We start from the raw sequence: 24366 nt of genomic DNA, 5'->3' as shown, positions 1-24366 counted from the left end.
TTGATGTAATCCCACCTCCACCTTAAACGGATCTGTCACTCCCACTGCAGTCCTCACCACTGTCACACTACCCTCGTACATATCCTGTACCACTCTTACATACTTCTCTGCCACTTCCTCATACAATACCACAACTCTTCTCTAGGCACCCTGTCATATGCTTTCTCCAAGTCTACAAAGACACAATGCAACTCCTTCTGACCTTCTCTGTATTTCTCCAACAACACTCTCAGAGCAAACATTGCATCTGTAGTGCTCTTTCCTGGCATGAAACCATACTGCTGATCACTAATCATCACCTCCCTTCTTAACCTTGCTTCCACTACTCTTTCCCATAACTTCAAGCTGTGACTAATCAGTTTTATCCCTCTGTAGTTACTGCAGCTCTGCACATCACCCTTATTCTTAAAGATAGGTACCAAAACACTTTTTCTCCACTCCTCAGGCATTCTCTGACTTTCCAAAATTTCATTAAACAATCTAGTTAGAAATTCCACTGCCATTTCTCCTAAGCACCTCCATGCTTCCATTGGTATGTCATCTGGGCCAACAGCCTTTCCATTCTTCATCCTCTTCATAGCTGCCCTTACTTCCTCCTTGCTAATCTATTTCACTTCCTGATTCACTATCCCCACATCATCCAACCTTCTCTCTCTCTCATTCTCTTCATTCATCAGCCTCTCAAAATACTCTTTCCATCTACTCAACACACTCTCCTCTCTTGTGAGTACCTTTCGCTCACTATCCTTTATCACCCTTACATGCTGCACATCTTTCCCAGCTCTGTCCCTCTGTCTTGCTAATCGGTACAGGTCCTTTTCTCCCTCTTTAGTGTCCAATCTCTCGTACAACTCTCCATATGCCCTATCCTTAGCTTTCGCCACTTCTCTCTTTGCCATGCGCCTCATCTCCTTATACTCATGTCTACTTTCTTCATCTCTTTGACAATCCCACTTCTTCTTCGCCAGCCTCTTCCTCTGTATACTCTCCTGTACTTCCTCATTCCACCACCAGGTCTCCTTGTCCTCCTTCCTCTGTCCCGATGTCACACCAAGCACCTTTCTAGCAGTCACCCTTACTAGTTCTGCTGTAGTTACCCAGCTATTCGGTAACTCTCCACTGCCTCCCAGTGGCTGTCTTAACTCTTCCCTAAACTCCACTTCACAATCACCCTTTTTTAACTTCCACCATTTAATCCTTGGCACAGCTTTCACACTCCTCCTCCTCTTCTTGATCACCAATGTCATTCTACATACCACCATTCTATGCTGCTTAACTACACTTTCCCCTGCCACCACTTTACAGTCTCCAATCTCCTTCAGACTGGTCCTCCTACATAATATATAATCAACCTGTGAGCATCTTCCTCCACTCTTGTACGTCACCCTATGCTCCAGCCTCTTCTTAAAATACGTATTCACCACAGCCATGTCCATCCTTTTCGCAAAATCCACAATCATCTGACCTTCTGCATTCCTCTCCTTAACACCATACCTACCCATCACTTCCTCATCCCTCTGTTCACTTCACCAACATGCCCATTAAAGTCCGCTCCAATCACTAGTCTCTCACCCTTGGGTACACTCACCACAACTTCATCCAACTCACTCCAAAATTTCTCTTTCTCATCCATCGCACACCCAACTTGTGGAGCATATGCACTAACAACATTCATCATTACACCATCAATTTCGAGCTTCATAAACATCACTCGGTCAGACACTCTCTTCACGTCTAAAACACTCTTGGCATATTGTTCCTTTAGTATAACCCCTACCCCATTTCTCCTGCCATCCACACCATGATAAAACAATTTGAACCCATTTCCTAAACACCTGACCTTACTTCCCTTCCATCTGATCTCTTGCACACACAATATATCAACCATCCTTCTCTCCATCATATCAGCTAGCTCTCTTCCTATACCAGTCATACTGCCAACATTCAAAGTTCCTACCCTCACTTCTACACTCCTAACCTTCCTCCTATCTTCCTGCCTTCGGGCATGCCTTCGCCCTCCTCTTCTCCTTCGGCCAACAGTAGCCCAATTTCCGCCAGCACCCTGTTGGCTAACAGTACTGGTGGCGATCGTTGTTAACCCGGGCCTCGACCGATCCGGTATGCAATTATGAAAAGTTCTCCGCATCAGTAATTTTTGGCAGAAGTTTTACGCCGGATGCCCTTCCTGACGCAACCCTCCCCATTTATCCGGGCTTGGGACCGGCACAAAGAAATGCACTGGCTTGTGCATCCCCAGTGGCTGGGTTACTTAATAAACCACATGGATAATAACTCTTATTTATACCTCCTTTAAAATTCAAAGATATTTCTGGTTGTACTAACAGCGTTTTGTCAACTAACAGGCATCAGAATTCATTAAATATTTTATCACTGACATAGTGCCCCTGGTTTAGTTACCTCCTGCTGTTGGACATTTTCTCCACTAAAACTAACTACATAGCCAGCTGGAGGTCCCTGCTATACCTGTGGCTGCACAGGGCCCCCCTTAATCATCCTTGACTGTGTGGGGGGCCCACACAAGCTGCTGCTGCTGGTTGGGGAAAAATGAGGAAGAAAAATGTATTAATTTACTAATTATGCTCTTTAACCTGAACAGGGCTGTGATATGACCCTGTTAGGATGGAGCTGATAGTGAACATGACCAAGGTAAGCAATAGAGCGGTCACCAGCCCAGAGTGACCAAGGTAAGCACTAGAGAGATTAGCAGCCCAGAGTGACCAAGGTAAGCACTAGAGAGATCAGCAGCCCAGAGTGACTGATATCAGTGCAAAGTTTGGATTTTAAGAAGAGCTGATGCTTCTAATCACCAGGGATGGTTCTCTTTCAGGGAGTTTTATAAATAATACCAGAACACCAGATATTATAACCAACCACAGCAAGTTCTTACCCTGATATTTTGTTACATGCCTGTCAAACCAACAAAAGCTAGTACAGTATTCTTGTATACTTAATAAACCACATGGATAATAACTCTTATTTATACCTCCTTTAAAATTCAAAGATATTTCTGGTTGTACTAACAGCGTTTTGTCAACTAACAGGCATCAGAATTCATTAAATATTTTATCACTGACATAGTGCCCCTGGTTTAGTTACATCCTGCTGTTGGACATTTTCTCCACTAAAACTAACTACATAGCCAGCTGGAGGTCCCTGCTATACCTGTGGCTGCACAGGGCCCCCCTTAATCATCCTTGACTGTGTGGGGGGCCCACACAAGCTGCTGCTGCTGGTTGGGGAAAAATGAGGAAGAAAAATGTATTAATTTACTAATTATGCTCTTTAACCTGAACAGGGCTGTGATATGACCCTGTTAGGATGGAGCTGATAGTGAACATGACCAAGGTAAGCAATAGAGCGGTCAGCAGCCCAGAGTGACCAAGATAAGCACAAGAGAGATTAGCAGCCCAGAGTGACCAAGATAAGCACTAGAGAGATCAGCAGCCCAGAGTGACTGATCTCAGTGCAAAGTTTGGATTTTAAGAAGAGCTGATGCTTCTAATCACCAGGGATGGTTCTCTTTCAGGGAGTTTTATAAATAATACCAGAACACCAGATATTATAACTCTCAATTTGTTTGCTTAAGAATGAAGTGCAATCCTAAAAATAATAGAATAAAAGCTCAAAATCAGGACTACATTTTAACTATTACTCTAATGCACTTAAAAAGTTAGTAGAATAACACCTTTTGCATCAACACGTATTTTTGGACAATAAGTATAAAACTCAGATGTCTGGATTTATTGACTGTTTGTAATCCTGAATGATTTACCAGCAAATCAAACCTTTTGCGAAGGAGAAAGCAGAAGTATGAACAAAATCAGGTAAGGTCTGTGAAATCAGGGATAGTGACAGGTATGCATTACTGCCCAATGAGGTAAATAAGTGACTTGCCTAACAATGCTGAGATATGACCCTTTTAGGATAAAGCTGATAATAGCCTTTGGTTACAGCCACACCCATTCTAAAACCAGCCCTGCTCAATCAAATGTGTGTATACAGAAAGCTGCAGGGGTCTGGGGATTGTGTGATTATTACAACTTTAATTTTCATCACAGTCAAACCTTAAAGGTGTGCACATGAAGCCATTATAGCTTGTGATTGAGCTGAGGACAGTGTGGTCATTGTTTATTTACTTTTCTCACAGACCTCATAAGTATAAAAAGAAGGTTACTATAGCTTGTGTAGGGGTGGTGTACTGCCTAAGATCAAAAAAATTTGAATATATTACAGAAATCATTCACACAATCACACATCAGGCACATATACATGGGGCTGACTTTGAGGGTTAGGATTGAGGAAGCATGCTATGTATATATCAGCAGTCACTTGAAATAAACAACTATGGCAATTTAAACCTCTACTTTCATCCTAGTCTAACACCAGAAGGATATATAGGCAGTGACTGTCTTTTATGAGGGGTTAGGGAAGGAGGCAGTATTCCCAGATAAGACCTATGTATTCCCACAACTGGCTTGTTAGTTTATTGTGAGTTACTATTTTGTCAGCTTCGAACATTAAGCCTTGGGCACAATTTGTGTCTTCCTTGAAAGAATAAAATAAGACTGAAAGTATTTTCTTTTTCATGATTTTTGTTTAGGCCACCATTGGAGTAAAATACTGAAAAAATCCACTAAAATGCATCCCAGGGCACATATATAACCCCTATGGCTATGGGGGCACCAGCTTAATTGAGTTATTTCCTTAATGGTTATTACTGTGCTGTCTTGGTCAGGAAAGGTGTGCTGAAAGGATGCAAATAAAACTAAAGCTGAACAGCAACACTGAATTTCTTTCCTTAATAATAATTTGTGTTCAAGCCATTATTGGATGAAAACTTTGTGTAAAAAGAAAAAAAAACTTAAAAATGCACTTCAGAGCAAGAGAAAGTTATGGCTTCTTGAAAAATCTGAGAGTAAGGCAAAATGTAAGAAAATGAAGACAAATGTAATGTGGATGGTATGGGGAGCCCAAAGGGGGGGTGGGATCAGAGGAGAGGACTGGAGGGTGTGCGGGGGGTGTTGAAACAGTAAGCCTAGTCATCACTTCATTTAAGGCCAGACCTGCACGTATAGTTGTTGTAACGTATCTTTGTTGCAACTAAATGCCAGTAACTGTAAGTGTCCCTTTGTTAGACAGGTCAACAAAGTGTGGTATATAGGCCTGTTGTAATGTAACAGCTTGTAGCTAAGGTCTGTCTGTGCATACTACTAAAGGTTTGCAGTAGAAACTAAAAAATTTCTTAGGAGGTGTGGCATCGACAGGATGATACTTATACTGGAAGTGCCTAAGGGGCCCCCAACTTGACATTTGCTGGGGGCCCCCAAAATGCTAACACCGGCCCTGGATGTCAGTTTGCATGAAACAGATTCATGAGTTAAGGGATGATTGTGAAAGTGAAATGTTGACCATTAGTGGGTGTAGTTCTGTTTATGAAGAACAAAACAACAGTTTTAACACTGGCTATGGCCACCTTGATGTCCCTGTGTTTTCCTCTAGAAAAAGTAATTTTATGCCACGAATGAAGCCTTACTGGAATTAAGCCTTAGTATGGACTTGCGTGGTGGAGCTGTTTTCCAGCTTTTTGTTGCTTTCTTTGAATACTTTATTTTTTGTATTTGTACTACTTAGAATTCCAAAAGAAGATTTTTGGGATTCCCCAAGCCATGTAGGATAATATGGAATCCTCAAGCACCCTCTCAGTTGGCACATGGTTATACTTGTATTTAATGCCAAAAGTTACAAGTAATAGTGTATCCTATTGATATCAATGGGCGTCTGCAAAAAAGTACTGGGTGACATATTATGTTACTAAAGCATAGCTTTCATGCTGAATACAGGGTTGCAGAACTGCTTGTTGCTTGCTGGGGTAAGCAATGGTACTATTTGTGGCACTGGTCATGTTTGGACAGTATGTCTAACTACAAGACATATTTTCTAACATGTACCTAATACAGCATGTGTAGTCAAGTGCAGAGGGTGTGGCGTTCAAAGCTTATCCCTATCTGTATGCTCACAAAGCAAAGTCGTACTCCACATAGCGTAATAACTGGCAAGGAAAGGCATGGCAATGCAAGTTCTCCCACATAGAGAATGAGATCTTGCAGCAGACCTTCCATCGCCATGGCTGATGGATGGACAAGTCCTATACCCTGCTTCTGACATAATCAGAGATGTACAGAAGCATGCTACCTCCTTTGCTCAGGATGGTAGGCTGAAGGGAGGTAGCCCATTGACCAAACTAGGATTAACTGAGACAGAGGACTTCATTACCTATCTGCATGGGGATCAAACACATACTTATCCCACAGTAGTGTGCCAGACCTTGGTGCAAAATGTAATAGTGCTCCTAGAATCTCCACTGGAGATGCCCCAGGTGTGTGACAGTACTCTTGAGGCAAGTGCATACTGCTAAATTATGTTGTTTAGTGTATATCAGAAAATGTTGGTTTCGCCGCAGTGTAGAAATATCAGGGCTACACAGGACATGAATAAATGAAAAGGTGATAAGTCTTACTTATTGTGAGTATTGTAATATGATGTCTTCATAGGTGATGTACTATCCAACAGCATGGATATTCCACTGTCTGATGCTGAAGATAAGTCTGACTCCAACAATGATGGTGGTGACCAGATGGCACAGTCAGGGAGTACAATGTATGTGTGTGTTTCATACAGAGAACGTGGAATCAATACATCCTACCTAGTCAGTTGACATGGCCTCTGTACCTGTGGGATCCACACAACTAACACAGATTACCAGTGAAGGGCAGGTTGTTACTGACAGATATGGGTGGGAAGGTATGTTTTCTCTTGCAGCACAGGCTTCACTGTTCACCACGGGGCATGGGAAGACAATGGTGGTTCATAGGTTCATAGGTAGGTACTAGGCTATCTGCCCTAGGGCATTTATAAGCCTAGCCAGAATGTGTTGGCTTTCGCCTCCCTTTTAGACTAGATTCCTGAGCCTCTGTCCAGCAGGGCCATAGAAGTGATCCCAGGAGTAAATTTATGATTTCCCATCCACTCATCAAGATTTCTCTTGAAGAGGGTCAGCGAGGGGCTCTGCCTAACATGGACTGGGATTCTATTCCAGAGCAAGGGAAGCCTTTGGGATATGAATCTCTTCCCTCAGCATGTCCTATTTATTGTTGTGCTAAGGTTTAAATCCCTGGAGTGTGTAGCTCTAATGGATTTGGTTTTCTTGAGATGGAGCATGTCCAACAATTCCGGGTTGGCATAATGGTGGCTGTAGATATCATGGGCACTGACCCTCCCCCCTAACTTGCTGTCTCAGTGAATGCATGGGGTCATCATCAAGGCATAGGTTCATAGGTAGGTACTAGACTATTGGCCCAAGGGTCTAAGTAAGACTAGCCAATAAGGTTCCCTGGCTTACGCCACCCAAGAAAGTTATTTTACTGTGCCCCTGTTGAGCAGAGCCACAGAAGTGATCCCTGGGGTGTATTTCCTATTTCCCATCCACTCAAGATTTTTCTTGAAGAGTGCTAATGAGGAACTTTGCTTGACATAGATGGGTAGCTTGTTCCAGAGTATGGCAAGTCTCTGGGACAGGAATCTATCCCTCCAGCATGTCCTGTTTATAGTGGTGATAAGGTTTAGGTCCCTAGAGCACGTAGCTCGGAGGGATTGGGATTTATTTAGGTGTAGCATGTCCAACAGCTCTGGGTTTGACATAGTTTTATATGTTAGGCAGAGATCACCTTGGAGTAGGCGATATACTACAGAGTAAAGTTGGGGTTTTTGAGACGGTCAGTGTAGGGCATCTGTTTGAGGCCTGTAATCCTCTTTGTGAGGTACTTTTGTGGTCTTTCCAGCTGCTGCAGATGTCTTGTGAGGTACATTCTAAAAGGAACGTTGTACTCTATAATGGGTCTAATAAGTGTCGAGTAGAGGGGAACAATTTTATTTTATTTTTTATTTATTTTACATTTGTTGACCGGGCTAGTCTAACTGGATACATGTCCATTTTCAGTAGAGGCCCGAGGAGAAAAGCTCCACTACATAAAATTCTAAAGGAAATACAGTAATATTTAATACAATACTATAAAGTTAAATACATAATCATAGTTGTTACAAATGGACTCTTTTAGAGTCCTTTCAGCAGTGAAAAAGCTCCACTACCTAAAGATTCTAAAGGAAATAAAACATAATATTTTAATACATTGCTTAAAACGTCAATACATAAAGTTGTTACAAATGGATTAATTTAGAGTCATTTCAGCAGTGAAACACAACAAAAAAAAAAGTCTGACAAATGACAGAAAAATTAGTGGGCATTCAGCAGACACTCTGTGCTTATCTACACAAGCTTGATATAAAAGAGAGATAGATAATATTGGTTAGAATGAAGTTTAAAATAAGTATTAGGAAAGTAAAGAGGTCCTATTAGTAGTTGAGACAGGTTAATCAGGGTTAGAGCAGGAGCAAAGTTCTAAGATATGGATTCAGTTTGTGTTTAAAAAGCTTTGTTGAGAACAATGATAGAAGTTCACAGGGAAGTTTGTTTCAGTTCTTTCCTACTGTATTAGAGAAAAGGGAGTCACCTGCTGAGTTGTTTACTTTGGTAGTGTTAACAAGTAGTTTATTCGATGAGCGCAGTGTTTTGAGATTGTTGTAGGGGGAGATAAGGTTAGTGAGTACTGGGGTTTTAGAAGGTTGATACAGGATCTTATGAGTAATGGTCAGTTGAAAACAATTGGAGCTGGTTTTGTAGCTCTAGCCAACCTAGCTGTTTTAGATTTTAACAGTGGTGGGTTCTAAAAGGTAAGCCAGTGGCAAATCTAGTAATGTTGTTGTAGGAAATTGCTAGTTTGTTAAGGTTGTTTTTTGTTAGATTAGTATAGATAGGTGAGGCATAAAGGAGTGTTGAGGTTAGGTGGGTTTGTGCAATAGTAGTTCGAGCTAAAGGAGTGAGGAAGGGTCTGATCCTAAAGAAGGATCCTAGTGTTCAATTCACTGTTTTTATTGTATTGTTGATGTGAGTATCAAAGTTAAGATTGTTGTCTATTGTTATTCCTAGTAGTTTGGTAGTTTGATCCAGAGATATGAGAGTACCATTATTAGATACGAATGTGAAGTCAATTGGAGAGGGCTTGCAGGTAGGGGTAAAAAGCAAGAGTTTTGTCAGTGACCCAACAATGACCTCTTTTTTCCTGGATGAGAACCCTTTTGTGATAAGGTGTGCCATGTAGAAGGATTTCCTAACTACTGTGGTGATGTGATTATCAAAGGAGAGCCTACTGTCCACCTGGGTCCCAAGGTCTCTTATCACACATTTGGCATTAAGTAGACTGCCACCTAAGTGGTAATTCATGGGTACAGAGTTTTTACCAAAGGGGATGACAATGCACTCTTTGGCATTGAGCTTGAGGCCATGGCTCTGACACCAGGCATCTGTTTCAGTGAAGCCCTTCTGTAGGATGTCCACATCATTTGGGGACTCAACTATGGCTCCTAGTTTGCAGTCCTCTACTAACTTTGTTAGCCAAAGGCCTTCTGTGTTAGCCTGTACTTCAGAGAAGTAGATACCAAACAGGAGAGGTCCCAGGACTGAACCCTGTGGTACTCCACTTGTCCCTAGTTTTGAAGTCAGATTTGGAGTCTGTAACTTTTACAGTGTGGGTTCTGTCAGTGATCCATTTGGCAGCCCATCTTGTGATGTAGGGATTTATACCTTGTTTAGTGAGATTAGCTATAATTCCAGAATGGGGGGTGGTGTCGAAAGCCTTAGCGAGGTCAAGATAGGCTGTGTGAACCACCTTGTCTACAGCTTTGGTGAAGGTCTCAAAGAAGTTGATCAGGTTCAAAAGGCATGATCTGCCTTTCACAAACCTGAACTGGGTGAGGTCCAGAGTTTGAAGGTTACCAATGTCTTTGTTTATGAGTTCCATGATGATATGTTCCATGACCTTACAGACCAGGCTCGTCAGGCTAATAGGGTGATAGTTTCTGAGATAAGTGGTGGCTCCCCCTTTGTGGAGTGGGATAACTATTGCTGTGTGCCATCCAGTGGGCACAAAGCCTGATGTGAGACTATGACTGAGCATGGTGCTTCGGTGGGGAGCCAGTTCATTCTGAAGTTCATGTAAAACGCAGCCTGGGATGTTGTCCGGTCCCATGGATGCTGTGTTTTTCGTTTTAGAGAGTACAGCTTTTACCAGTGTAGTTGTGATTATAGGGACTCTGCATTCTTCTTTTTATAGATATGGACCCTTAAGTGGGGTGAGAGGGGGGTAAAGTTAGCACTGAACCTATCTGCCAGGATGTTGGCAATATCAGTTGGTTCTGTAATTTTCATGACATTGTGCTGTAACTTAGAGCAGATCTGGGTGTTACCATTGAGATTCTTGACATAGTTATAGAATGCTTTGTGGTTGTCCCTAGAATCAGTGGCAATTTTGTTTTCATTGCTAGCTTTGGAGGATCTTATAAGGGATCGCAGCTTCTTAGTGAGGCTGACCAGTGAACTCCTCCACTCATGGGGTTTTACTCTCTTTTGCAACAATTTCTTCCTTCTGTTGTAGAGTTTGTTTGTGGCAGGGGACCACCAGATTAGCTTCCTTTTTTTGGAGGATAGCATTTGGTTCTGTTTGGGATTTCACAATCCATGCACTCGTGTAAGTGCTTATAGAGTGCATCTGTGTAGGATTCAGCAGTCGTAACTGTATTGTCCATCTGCATGGGTGTCAAGAAGTTCACCACTTCTGTCTTAAGCAGCATGAAGTTGGCTTTGGAGAATTTTTTTACCATGGTTTCCTTAATGGGGGTGGTGGCAGGATGTGGATAACTAGGATGATTAGCTTATGGTCGGATCTGACCAACGAGGAGTTGACTTCAGGTGTGGAACACTGGTCACCCATGTTGGTAATGACTAGGTCTAGGATATTGTTGCCCCTAGTTGGGGTGTGGATAAGTTGATCCAGGGCATTGGAATTATAAAGTCCAGAAAGGATTGAGCAAAGGAATTGGTACATGAGTAGTTTTCCCAGTTAATGGTGGGGTAGTTGAAATTGCCCATTATTAGGGTGTTTGGTTGAACCCTAATATTTTCCAGTATATCAAGAAAAGAAGAGTGGGAATCCTGGGGCATGGTGGGGGATCTGTAGCAAGCTACAATTTGGATTGCAGTTTTGCCCAGAGTTAGTTGTACTTGGATAACCTCGGATGCATTATGCTGAGCAAATAGCCTGGGAGGTGTGGATATCCTTAATGAATATGGACACACCTCCACCTTTAGTGTTCTGGTCCAGGTTAGGTGGCCGAAAAGTGTGGTATGAGTTATAGCCTGGTAATGCAGGGATGCTCTCTGGAGCCTTGAACCAGGTCTCAGTCACTGCACAGATATTGATGTTCTCCACTTTAAGGAGTGCTTCGAGGGACTGCATTTTGAGATTTAGTCTTCTAGTATTGAGTAGCATTACCCTCAGTTTTTGCTTGCCTGTTCCTGTTTCAATGGTGAATTTGTCATTTGAACCTTGCCTAAAAAAAGGCACTATAGGGGCAGCAAGAGCCTTAGCCATTATCCAGAATTCCAGGAGTGACAGGTGCAGGCCATCTCTGGCAAAGCATCATGGTCTGTTGGCCATGTCGTCCCAGGCAGACAGATACTGGATCCTCTTAGAATGACACCAGAAGCTTAGCCAATTGTTCAAGTCAATCATTTTGTCCTTGTACTGTGCTACTCAGGGCTAGGGTCATACCTGCCTGGACCATGTCTCTTTTCATGTAGTCCAGGGAGGTACATCTCAGGTCATTCACACCAACATGGACAATGACAGAGTCATATTTGTACTTGTTGTGAAGTGACCTGAGTGTGTGGGTTATGTGGCGGATCCTGGCACTCAACAGGCAGCTGACAGTAACCTTCTCCTTGTTTAGCCTGGTGAGTAGGACATCAGTATACCTGACTATAGAGTCACCTATGACTAGTGTGTTGGGTGCGTTGTTTTGCCTAATGGGCTGTGGTTGAGTGGCACACTGAGTCTGTGGGCTATTTGTCATTTGGGTTTTGTTGGGGGGTGGAGGTTGCTTGCGTTTCTGCTTTGGAGGTCTCTGTTGCTTGAGCAGATTATTGAGAGCCTCTGCAAATGTTTTTGTGTTTCTATGTGAGGATTTTGGTGGTTTAGGTTTAGTGGGACTATGTGATGAGTGTGGTGTGGTGCAAATGTTTACCTTCTCCTCTTGACTGTCAAGTTCAGTCTTGATTGAAGAGAGCTTTACCTCCAGTTTGGCTAGATAAGTGCATCTCACAGGTTGTAGTGTTGGGTTGTAGGAGGAGAGGGTTGTCTGTATACATGAGGCTATTGCTACATTATCCCAAGATGCCCAGATTCATCAAATAGACAGGAAAGAACACTGGGAGTTGACCCTTGGACATGCCTGAATAAAAAAAATATTTTCCTCTAGAAAAGTGAGGAAAGTGAGTACAAGAGCTGTTTTTCTCTAAGCAAGTGAGGAAAGTAAGTACAAAAACTGTTTTCCTCTAGGTAATGAGGAAGGTTGTGTGTTGTAGTAATTTGTAGCTTATTTAGTGCTTATAACAAGTTCTGAACAAGTGCTGAGCACGAATAAGCAAATTCAAGTGCTAAAATTAAGAATCTGTATCTGGACTAGACTAGTTACAGGAAAGAAACAAGTGCAAATGCGGGTTTTTAAATCAGAAAGTTGAAAGAGATGGAAAAATTGCCCAAACGGCCAATAACTACAATTTCTGGGCCAGAAACCACTCCTTATGTGGTAGATAGGTTACCTAGTGCTTGCCACTCCCACTGATAAGCTAGCAGGCTTCCCTCCAACACAGAAAGACTTGGGGGGGCTCAGAAGCTTACAAGCAGTCCTGGATACAGCAAATATGTATCTGGACTAGACTAGTTACAGGAAAGGTGGGAAACAAGCACAAACGTGGGCTTTTAAACCAGTAAGTTGAAAGAGATGGAAAAACTGCCCAAACAGCCGATAAACTACAATTTCTGGGCCAGAAACCACTCTTATGGTAGATAGGCTACCTAGTGCTTACCATTCCCACTGATAAGCTAGAAGGCTTCCCTCCAACATAGAAAGGCTTAGGGGTCTCAGAAGTATACAAACATTCCTGGATATAGCAAATCTGGATCTGGACTTGACTAGTTACTGGAAAGGAAGGAAACAAGTGTATTTTTTTTTTACAGTTAAGCAGAACATAAGGAGATTCTAGCAAAGTTTTTTTGTAAAGGAAAGGGAGAGACGAGAAGCAGAAGATAATTCAAGGTTAGGAAACTAAGTGGGTTGGCCTTCTCAAATGTTCTCTCTGTATTAGGTCGAATGAACTAATGACACTAGACTGGGAGGAGTGTCCCAGATCAGATTTACAGTAGGGGCGGGCAACTGCAAAGCCACCAAGTATGGGAACAATATTAAAGCTTTTAGCCTACACTCTTTTGGACAGTAAACACTACACTACAGTTTCAGGCATTCGTGATCTGAATAACATCATGTCTCATATTTGTGACATCCTGGATATATTTCATCATTTGCTGGTGCCTCTAAGACCCTCCATTACTCAAACGATACATGCCAGCCATGTGTAATACAGCCACTCCATATCTGGCTCTAGTGTGGATGGCCATAGTGGATGTGGAAGGCCTAGGTTAAGCACATCAACTCCAACATCTAGTGTGGAGGTGCTTACAGGCAGATGAGGACATCCATGAGGGCACGTTGCTCATGTCAATGACACATCTGGTTCAGCCCATCACTCATGTTTACACAGCATACCTACCTCTAGGCATGGGTTTGCTACTGTCTGTCACACTCCGAGTGGAGAAAACTCCCATGGACAGGGGTGTACAAGGCATGCCAGCACTTTTTCCATGGGTGAGCTGAACCTGTCCATAAGACCTCATCATAGTGCTGAAACATCTGCTGAGGGTGTGCCCCAACCCATACATACACAGTCCACTGCAGGATCCATTTCCAGACACACACACACACACACACACACACACACACAAACACACACACACACACACACACACACACACACACACCCAGTGACAGTGCCCCCCTCACATCTGCTGAGGGTATGTCCCAGCCCATATATACACAATCCACTGCAGGATCATTTACACACGTACATCCAGTGACATTGGCCCCCTCACATCTGCTGAGGGTGTGTCCCAGCCCATACATACACAATCTGCTGCAGGATCCATTTCCACACACATACACTCAGTAACAGTGGCTCCCACACATCTGCTGAGGGTGTGTCCCAGCCCATACATACGCAATTCACTGCAGGATCCATTTCCACACACATACACCCAGTGACAGTGGCCCCCTCACATCTGCTGAGGGTGTGTCCCAGCCCATACATACACAATCCACAGCAGGGTCATTTCCACACCCATTCACCCAGTGACAGTGGCTCCCTCACATCTGTTGAGGGTGTGTCCTAACCCACACATACACAATCCACTGTAGGATCTACATACACAATCCACTGTAGGATCAATTTCCTCACACATATACCCGGTGACAGTAGCCCCGTCACATCTGCTGAGGGTGTGTCCCAGCCCATACATACACAATCTGCTGCAGGATCCATTTCCACACACACATACATCCAGTGACAGTGGCCCCCTCATATCTGCTGAGAGTGTGTCTCAGCCCATACATAATCCACTGCAGGATCCATTTCCTCACACATACACCCAGTCACAGTGGCTCCCTCACATCTGCTTAGGGTGTGTCCCAACCCATACATACACAATTTAGTGCAGGATCCATTTCTACACACATACACCCAGTGACAGTGGCCCCCTCACATCTGCTGAGGGTGTGTCCCAGCCCATACATACACAATCCACTGCAGGATCCATTTCCACACACATACACCCAGTGACAGTCCATACACCCAGTGACAGTGGCCCCCTCACATCTGCTGAGGGTGTGGCCTAGCCCATACATACACAATCCACTGCAGGGCTATTTTCACACCCATACACCCAGTGACAGTGGCTCCCTCACATCTGTTGAGGGTGTGTCCCAACCCACACATACACAATCCACTGTAGGATCAATTTCCTCACACATACACCCAGTGACAGTGGCTCCCTCACATTTGCTTAGGGTGTGTCCCAACCCATATGTACACAATCCACTGCAGGATCCATTTCCACACACATACACCCAGTGACAGTGGCTCCCTCACATCTGCTGAGGGTGTGTCCCAACCCATACATACCCAATCCACTGCAGGATCCATTTCCACACACATACACCCAGTGACAGTGGCCTCTTCACATCTGCTGAGGGTGTGTCCCAGCCCATACATAATCCACTGCAGGATCTATTTTCTCACACATACACCCAGTCACAGTGGCTCCCTCACATCTGCTTAGGGTGTGTCCCAACCCATATGTACACAATCCACTGCAGGATCCATTTCTACACACACATATACATACAGTGACAGTGCCCCCCCAAACATCTGCTGAGGGTGTGTCCCAGCCCATACATACACAATCTGCTGCAGGATCCATTTCCACACACATACACCCAATGACAGTGGCCCGCTCACAGCATTTTACGTTAATCCCCAACCCGCATCATTCATATACTCACACACTGCAAAACGTTGATTACAGTTAGAACAGCAGGCACACGTTTCCCTGTGGAAGATACTGCACTCTTGTGTTCTGACCCCACCTCTACAACTGATAATAACTGTGCCGTTTCCTCTCTACCTTATTACTTGGGTTGCCTACGCCTGATGCACAGCAAGGCTAGACCATGCATGGGTAAATACAGTCTGGTTGTATGTTTGCATGTGACACTTTTACTGTAGTGTATCTGTTTTAACTTAAGCCAAAGCCATGAGCCACTTGATGCCTCTTGCCCAGTGCCACTGTGCACTGCTATCACTTTCATATAGCATGGTTACCCTTGCTATTTGGCCCTCCACTGACTCCTCATCCAGTTTGCCCTCCTCTGCCTGGTCCAATGGGAAATGTTTCTCATCCATAAGTTGTCCCTTCTGCAACCAATTCCTCAATATTATATTGTGTAAGATTGCACATACAGAAAATACCTTTATACATATTCCAGGGTCATACCAGAGACATCTAGGCAGCATAAGCATGCCCTAAGTAAACACATGCTAAATGATGACACAGGTTTGTGACAGAGTATAGTTGTAGCCATTGTTTGCCATTATTTATGGATTCCTGATTGCTGTCATCAGTTGTAGCTCCAAAGCATATTTGGCATCACAAGTAAGATGCCCCTGAGGGAAGTCACCCCTCATAAACCACTGCAACAAGTCATACGTGCCACATGTGAGTCATGTGTACTGCTTGAGTGGCCTGCAGACACCTTGTAGATTATACCCCATGCATTAAAGACCACCTCGCAGTTGATGGGGTGCTAACCTTCAGTTAAAAATAACTTCTTCCCAGCTCACTAGGTGGGACCTTTACTTGAATGTGGCTCTAATTACCTTAGGGAAATGGGATATACCATCAGTTTCCAGAGCATACAGCCAGCTGTGTCTGGATAAAATCTCACAATGTTTTTGAGATTTGACTCTCTGCAAGAGACCCTTCGGACCTCCCAGTCATATTAATCATTACATTTTATGGGTTTTGCTTCCAAAAAAAAAATGTCACTATGGTTTGTTTTCTTTTCTACTAATGTATGTGTATCTATGTTATTGTTTAAATTGTGAGTTAGTAAGTATCTAAAAAAACACAACATAGTGAGGTATTTTGTAACCTTTCATTTGTTTCTCCCACAGGCATCATAAACCTATTAAATCTCTGGGAATTCATATTTCTTCTACTGTGTACTATCATTTGTAGCCACCATATTTACCTCCCATTCAAGACATAAACCTAATGAGTCATTGGGAAGTCATTATAACTTCAAGGCTGAAAGATGGTCTCTATAGAAGTGTGCCATTTTTTATGTAGTGAGTAGCTAAAGGCTTCCTTTTGTAGTTTGTTAATTAAAGGTGGCCAAAATGACTCAATGATTAATTTAAAGGTAAGAGAGTACAGTAAAAGTTCTGCTCTAACACTTATTGGAAGCTATTTACCTTTGTAATGATTGACAATGGTGATTTTTTTTTTTTTTTTTTTTTGGTGGGGAGAATTGTATAACTCACAAAAATGTCAGATCTGACACTGTGGGCATTTATGCATTGTATCCAGGCTTGGTATAAAGCTTTTTGGGACCAATATCAACAGTGTAGTTCTTCCAGTCATCGGCACTGATGTCCCTGGCATCAGCCAATGTCAGGGCTGACAACACAACCATTGTTTCAGAAACCTCCGCATTTGATGCCTTTGGCATCTGTCCCAATACTGCTGCCAGTTCCTGCCCCATCACGTCATCTTCTCACTGTGACTGTCCCTTTTCAACAGCAGCAGGGTAGAGAGACAGGGTCCCAAGGGCTTCTGCTGTGTTCTCCCATGATACTGTGCAAAGGCCATCCTTTTCCAGAATCCTGTGTGCCCTGTGGTAGTGAAAATACACACAAAACACACTGACTGAACAATCAAGTTACCCACACCTGACTTTGAAGATGATCAGAATACTAACTCCCTGCCTTTTCCGCTTGATGACCCCTAGTTTGGGTAAGTCTTAGGATGAGGCAAAAGGGGGATGATTTACAAATCCAGAGTCCTGCTCAGAGAAGACACTGCAAGAGACCTTTCAGACCTCCCAGCAACCTTCTTGGATGGCTCCCCATTAGTGAAGATGTTTTAGTTGGACGCCAGTGCTCAATGGGACAAACTTGACACTTTAACTCACATACCCTGGAAACGTAACAGGATCCTCAGGCTCCCTAAGGATTGGAGCTGCTGATTAGAGGTCCTCAAGTCTGATTCAACTATTGTAGCAGCAGCTCTTTAAAATCTCCAAATCTGAAAAGCCCTGCATCCTAACTGCCTAATAAATAATCCAGGCCTATAGACTGATTTGGGAAGCTTGTTATGCTTCATACATATTCTTAATGAGGGCAGTAAGCTATATTAATGAAGTACAACAGCTGCTGGATCAGCTGCCAGATAGTCCTTCAAAGTAAAGTTGCAACCCCATGTGACAACTGCATCCTTGGTTCTGAACCTCATTGAGAAACTAGCAGGCAACTATGCTGAAGGGTTGGCTTGGGGTATAGTCACCACTACTGCTTTGCCTGGCTCCTGATTATTGATTTTGCTGAAGATATCAAGATAACCTTTATTAACATTTCAACATATTATTTTTTTGATTATGAAATGAAATCCTGTCTGGAAAACAGAAAAAGATAATAAGATAAAAAAAACTCACAGCTTTTACTGTAAAGTTCAAACTCTCTAAAGCCTTTTTTCCAGGATACAATAAAGTCCATATCAGTTATGGATTAGGTGTGGCCAATAGCAGCATAACCAGGCAGCTGAACAGAAATGACTGTGGCATCTTCCAGAACATAGATCCTCCCACAGGACAGGTAACCAGCAATAGCAAGTGGGCAGCAGCAGAATTCATGAGACTTTGTTGACCTACTCTAGAGGCATTCAAGGGCTGTACATCCTTCCATCTTTATGCTTTGATGGCCATTGTACAGGGCAAGTGAATAAGGACAATAATATCCATCGAACAAGTAATCCCACTCTACACCAATATCCAGCAAGCAAACAATCCCACTCTACGCCAATATCCAGCGAGGAAACAATCCCACTCTATGCCAATATCCTTCCAGTGAGCAAACAATACCACTCTATGCCAATATCCAGCAAGGAAACAATCCCACTTTATGCCAATATCTAGTGAGAAAACAGAAAAGTGCAGCAAATAAGTGGTCTTAAACCTTCTAACAGAAAGATCCATCTGAGAGGTTTCACCAGACCAGAGAACATTAAAGATTCTACTGCAGGTTCTGTTTGGTACCAGGGAAAATGGAGGCTGTCAGACCCATCTTGAACTTAAGGAGCTTAAAAAATTCATTCCGAAAGGACCCTTTCGAATTGTAGTAAAACAAAATTCCTTCCATGCTTGTCAGAAGGAGAATGGGTGTGGTTTTTGGATCTTCAAAACTCCTACCTCCACATAAAGATATCCAAGGAGTCCAGGAGAGGAATACAATTCTCAGTAAGAGTCAGGCACTGCTAATTCAGGGCTCTCTCATTTGGCCTCACTTCACTGCCAGCACATTGACTTACTGTGTATCTGTAGTTGTAGTGAACTGGAGGATGCAAGGGATGAAAGTTTCCAAACTAACCATAACTAAATGGTTGACTTATTGTATTAAATTTTGTTATAAAAAATATAATAAACCTCTACCGTTTGAACCTTGAACTCATTCACCTAAACAGTTGCTAGCCCTCAGACCTTTCTTCTGAATTGCAGCCTTGAATTTTTTTTTTTTGCAACAGCTACCTAAATTTTCATTGAAAACTTTCAGAAGACACTATAAGCTGAATGTGATACATAGGTCTAGGTTTTACTTTTGAAGTCATAGATATTAAAGGTATGTTCCCAGAAGGGAGACCACCCAGAATGATTAACTTGTGACTCTTAATGAGGATGGATAGCCTATACCAGATGTGAAAGTTATGTATTTTTGCATACATTGCAATAACTGTATTATTTACTATAGTGGCAACTGTTATGTGTGTTTTCTTTGGTGAAATTATTTATTGCCTAGTTGGAATTGTCAAGACCCAGTTTTCAAATGCTGAAACTTACTTTTCAGTGAAACTCCACCCTCCAGCATGACATCATATTAGGTAAACAGTGCTAGAGTAGAGGCGATATTGGAATGTGGCATGCTTTTTTACAGGAACTTTTGGATCTTACTTTTTGTCTGGACTTCAACTGTGACAGGTTAAACCAATGTTATTGCAGTCACATTCAGTTTTGTAATGTAATCAGTATCACACTGGGTGTTTTATTTCACATATCACTACTTTTCATGGAGTCACTGTTAAGTTTGTACAATGGCGAAATAGGTTGTATCTGTGGATTCTACTGCTTGTAGCCTCATGCTTGTCACAATTCATTTTTAAAAATATTATTGTGTGTTTTTTTTTCCATGTGGAAATAGTTACTCATTTATGTATTGATTTCAACTGTCTAAACGAAGATATGAAATTAGTTGTCCTGTGCACACCTTTCAACTGTTCTGAATATTGTAGAATGTCCCTGACTGGGTTTTCATACACATATTCAGAACTTTAGCACAATATCACTTCATACATCATACATGACTCCAAACAGTTTCAGAAATAAACCTTAGCTCCTTTGTAAACTGCAGTACATACCTGCCCTACAACTGCATCCTACATTTTCTTCAGAAATAAAAAAAAAAAATCACAGTACATACAGAGGAATTTAAATGATGCACCAAGTTTCACTCCTTTACCCATGACCAACTTTGTGTGTCTGTGTGTACATGTATACCTATGTGTGTGTGTGTGTGTGTGTGTGTGTGTGTGTGTGTGTGTGTGTGTGTGTGTGTAAAACAATGCGGGAGGCACAGTTTCTGCAGGTATTATTACAGTTCTCTTTCCTAATTTCATATTCAATGTTAGTTTTCAAACAGATCCATACCATTCACTGACTTCCTCACCTACATACCAAACAAAAACACTTTGCCATACAAATACAGGTGCCACTCAAAACATTAACAAAAACAACAGTGCACCACTGTGAAGCAAAGTGAAAATAGTACGATCACAAAAATTAAAGTAACAAAGTCATCAGTTTAAATGGTTGCTGCTGATGTGACACGCTGACCCCTTGTACAAAATGGGAAAAAGAGAGTTAATGCCGATGCCAATTTAACAACCATCAGCAAATGAAATTAATTATATCCTAGCAGAAACCATACTGTTTATTTTTTTTAAATGTCTTTTACAACGGTATGGAGGAAGTCACATATGGCAAATATATGACTTTTGTTTACTGACATTTTGTTTAAACATTCTGACAGTCACTGTTATTTGGAGTTTTGTCATTCTGAGTAATTGGAGAAATGCTTCTGCATGAAAAGGTAAGGCATTATAATTTCATCTTCGTGGGCCACAGACTGTATTGTGGGAATGAGAAGGCGTAGTCAACAAACAAGATCATGTCAGTATGTCCTTCACCACCACCTCAGTTTTGGATTAGAACAGAATAAGAATAAGAAAATTTAGTAATAACTTATTAGAGTACTGCAGGGATAATAGTGCTTCACAAAAGATCAAGATAAGATAAAAATAAATGTAGATTTTTATCATAGTGATCATTAAAAAAATAGTTTAGAATGCACAATGTGTTAGAATAAACCTCTGTAACTGGATGCCTTCAGATAAAAGATTCAGATAAAAGTTTAATATTTCAAATCAGTTAAAGTGTTGCAACAGTGGTTCAGTGAGGCCAGAGGTAGAGGTGTTTGACTTTAAGCAGTCTGCATGACTCACTCAGCCTTATTATGAATATTCACCATGTGCTTTGTTTTTAATCTTAGGGTGAAACTGTGGAGGCAACTGTGTTTTTTTTTTTTTCACATTACTATGCCCACATTGTCCACTATCTTATTACCATTATGTTAATCATTTTTATCAGTAACGACTGGACAGATACAGAGAAGCATATTTAACTTATACAAAATGAAAAAGAAGACCCATGTGCTTCTAAGCAAGATCTATGCTTCCCAGTAAACTTAATTTCCAGACCATTGAACTCTTGTTCCATCCATTAATTAGATTAGTCACTGAAAAAAAAACATAACTTGACAGTAGCTTAACTGTTTAAAGAATATAACTTCCAGTACAATTTAGCTCCTTTAAAACTTCCAGTTTAATGAATACATAGATGAAAATAAAACTATATTTTCTGAACTGACAACTTCTTAAGTCAAAGTAAAGAAAATGTACGGACTTTATTTTAGCAAATACATTATTACAGCATTTAGCTTGACAGCATGAGACTTGGATTATAGTCCAAGACAGCACATTCTACCATAAGCTTTCCTTTGTGTTTTACTCTTTGGTCTATAGTTATGCAGCACACTACAAGTATGGTAAAAGCACAATCAAATACAACAATTTAGACAATGATATGCAACATGTTGTGTCAATTTTATTTTTGTTTATTATACATTCTGTGCTATATAGCTTTTGTTCCTACTTCTTTTCCCAGGTGCAAACCTTAATGTGCACACAGATGATAACTTGGAAGAAACCCCGCTACACACAGCTACACGCCATGGGCTTCCTGAACTAGTGGCATATTACCTCGAATGTGGGGCTGATGTTGATAGCCGTAATGCTTATGGTGAAACCCCTCTTGGCACTGCTGTTTACTGGGCTTTGAATTTAAAAGATCTGGAGTATAGCTCTGATCACCATTTGATTTGCAGAATGCTCATAGATGCTAATGCTAACATCAATGCGAGAGATGAAGATTTCAGATCGCCACTCCATAAAGCAGCATGGAACTGTGACCACATCCTCATGCAGATGCTGCTGGAGGCGGGTGCAGAAGCCAATGGCATGGACACTAATGGCTGTGCCCCTATTCAGTACCTTTTGAAAGTGATATCTGTACGCCCTGGAGCCCAGCCTGAAATCTGCTACCAGCTGTTATTAAACCATGGAGCTGCAAGAATATATCCATTACAATTTCATAAGGTAGGAAGCACAAATGAGCAGTCTACATTTACATTTTTGCACCTAAGATTTTCCTGCAACTGAACATGAACTATCACAAAACAAAAACAGGCTACGTTTCTGTAACGTGCAAGGTATGAATTACAGACAAAAAAAATCATTTAGAGATTAATTAAGTTTAATATTTTCAATAATAACTAACGGTCATTCATTACTCAGTAATCTGATACCCCTACTGTAGTCAATATGTATTCTGTTTTCACAATGAAGTTCAGCATATACATGCATAAGACAGATACTATGAAACTGTCCTTGTTTACAAGCTCTCTAACTGTATAACTGGTACAGTTTGCTAAGCAGGAAATTTAATTACAAATTACCCTGGACTGAGACTGAAACTGGGCGGATTTTGAACAAACTGAAATAAATAAATAATATGCATTAGCTTTCAGCTGTCTGTCTTCCTCCTTATTTTCTATAAGGATCTTCTTTTAAGCCGTTGAGATGTTAAAGTAGGTATGCTGTGCTCTTGTCTTGTTATAGAGTTTATGTTACTTATTAAAACTTTTGAACCATTTGGAGGACAGGTATGCTGTGCCAAGGACTTCTTAACTGGTCAAATGGTAACCATCAATAGTATTTAAATCCCAGCCCCCACCCCTGGTTTTAATCCTTCTGTTTAATTTCTCCAAATGCTTAGGTTTTTTTAAATACCTTGATGGGAATGGACCCCATTCCTAAATCAGGGTGTAATTAAAATTCATGAAATCGGTATTGCTTCAGTATTTGATGCTAACCTAGAATGTTATTTTCAGCATCCGCAATGTGCCCAGAATTGCCTCCTTCTGTAGTTCTTATTGGGTTACGTGTATTGGTGACATATTTAAGTATGATTGTAAATTCTTTTTATGAGACATGTTGCTTCTGCTACTACTACTGGAACTTTCTTCATGCAAATCCTGGTATTTTAAGACTTTCTCTTGGTACTTAAGACACTATAATCACAGGGGGTAGCAATTTCAACAATCAATCCTACTTTTGTCTTTTTTTCCTTTGGCTACTATAGCCAGTTTTTTTGGCATTGATTATTTGAACTGTTGGTAATGGGTGGTCCCGTATGATATGGACTTCATCATTGTCAATAATGCTTTATTTATTCATTTATTTATTTACCGATTGACTGACTGATTGATTGACATTTGATTACTTGGAAAGTCCAATTGGGTAATAGCCCATTTTCAGCAGAGGCCTGGGGAGAAAAGCTCCAAAGTATTACAAAACATTTTAAGAACAATTTTACAGTTTAAAAAATAATAGAAAAAACAAATACAGTTTAAATAATTATACTAAGTTAGACATAATACAAAAACATCAGTTAAAAATATGACATTGATTTAATAGCTGGAGAAATGTATCCAGTTTATAAAGAAATTACAGGTAAGTTAGTATAAAAAAACAGGAAGTGATATATGAAGTAAGAGAAAAAAGCAGAAAACCAGGGGTGAGAAATTTACAGAAGTAAGGAAATGAGTGAAGAAGGGAGAGTAAGGCATGAATAGGTACTCCTTCACATTTAGAGATATAGTTTATCCTGGGGTTCAGCAAGAACAGAGACATTTTTTGGCTAGGAAGTCTTTCAGAATGGGTTTGAAGGATGGGAGGGAGGGTATTGACCTCATCAGACAAGCTCCACGTGGGTTTACAG

General features: G+C 41.5%; 1 protein-coding gene across 2 annotated transcripts in view; it reads left to right on the top strand.

Moving 5' to 3' along the window:
- Nucleotides 1-24366, top strand: part of ASB4 (ankyrin repeat and SOCS box containing 4) — a 209524-nt gene that overhangs the window by 64681 nt on the left and 120477 nt on the right. For both annotated transcript variants that reach the window (XM_044065934.1, XM_044065935.1), the window contains exon 3: nt 22192-22682. In XM_044065934.1, coding sequence (XP_043921869.1) covers nt 22192-22682 — 491 coding nt within the window. The remainder of the gene's footprint in view (nt 1-22191; nt 22683-24366) is intronic.

The sequence above is a fragment of the Protopterus annectens genome, chromosome 3.part0 (assembly GCF_019279795.1).
Source record: "Protopterus annectens isolate FY-2018-M chromosome 3.part0, PAN1.0, whole genome shotgun sequence".
NCBI classification, from domain to species: Eukaryota; Metazoa; Chordata; order Ceratodontiformes; family Protopteridae; genus Protopterus; species Protopterus annectens.
This window is presented reverse-complemented; position numbering and strand designations above follow the sequence as displayed.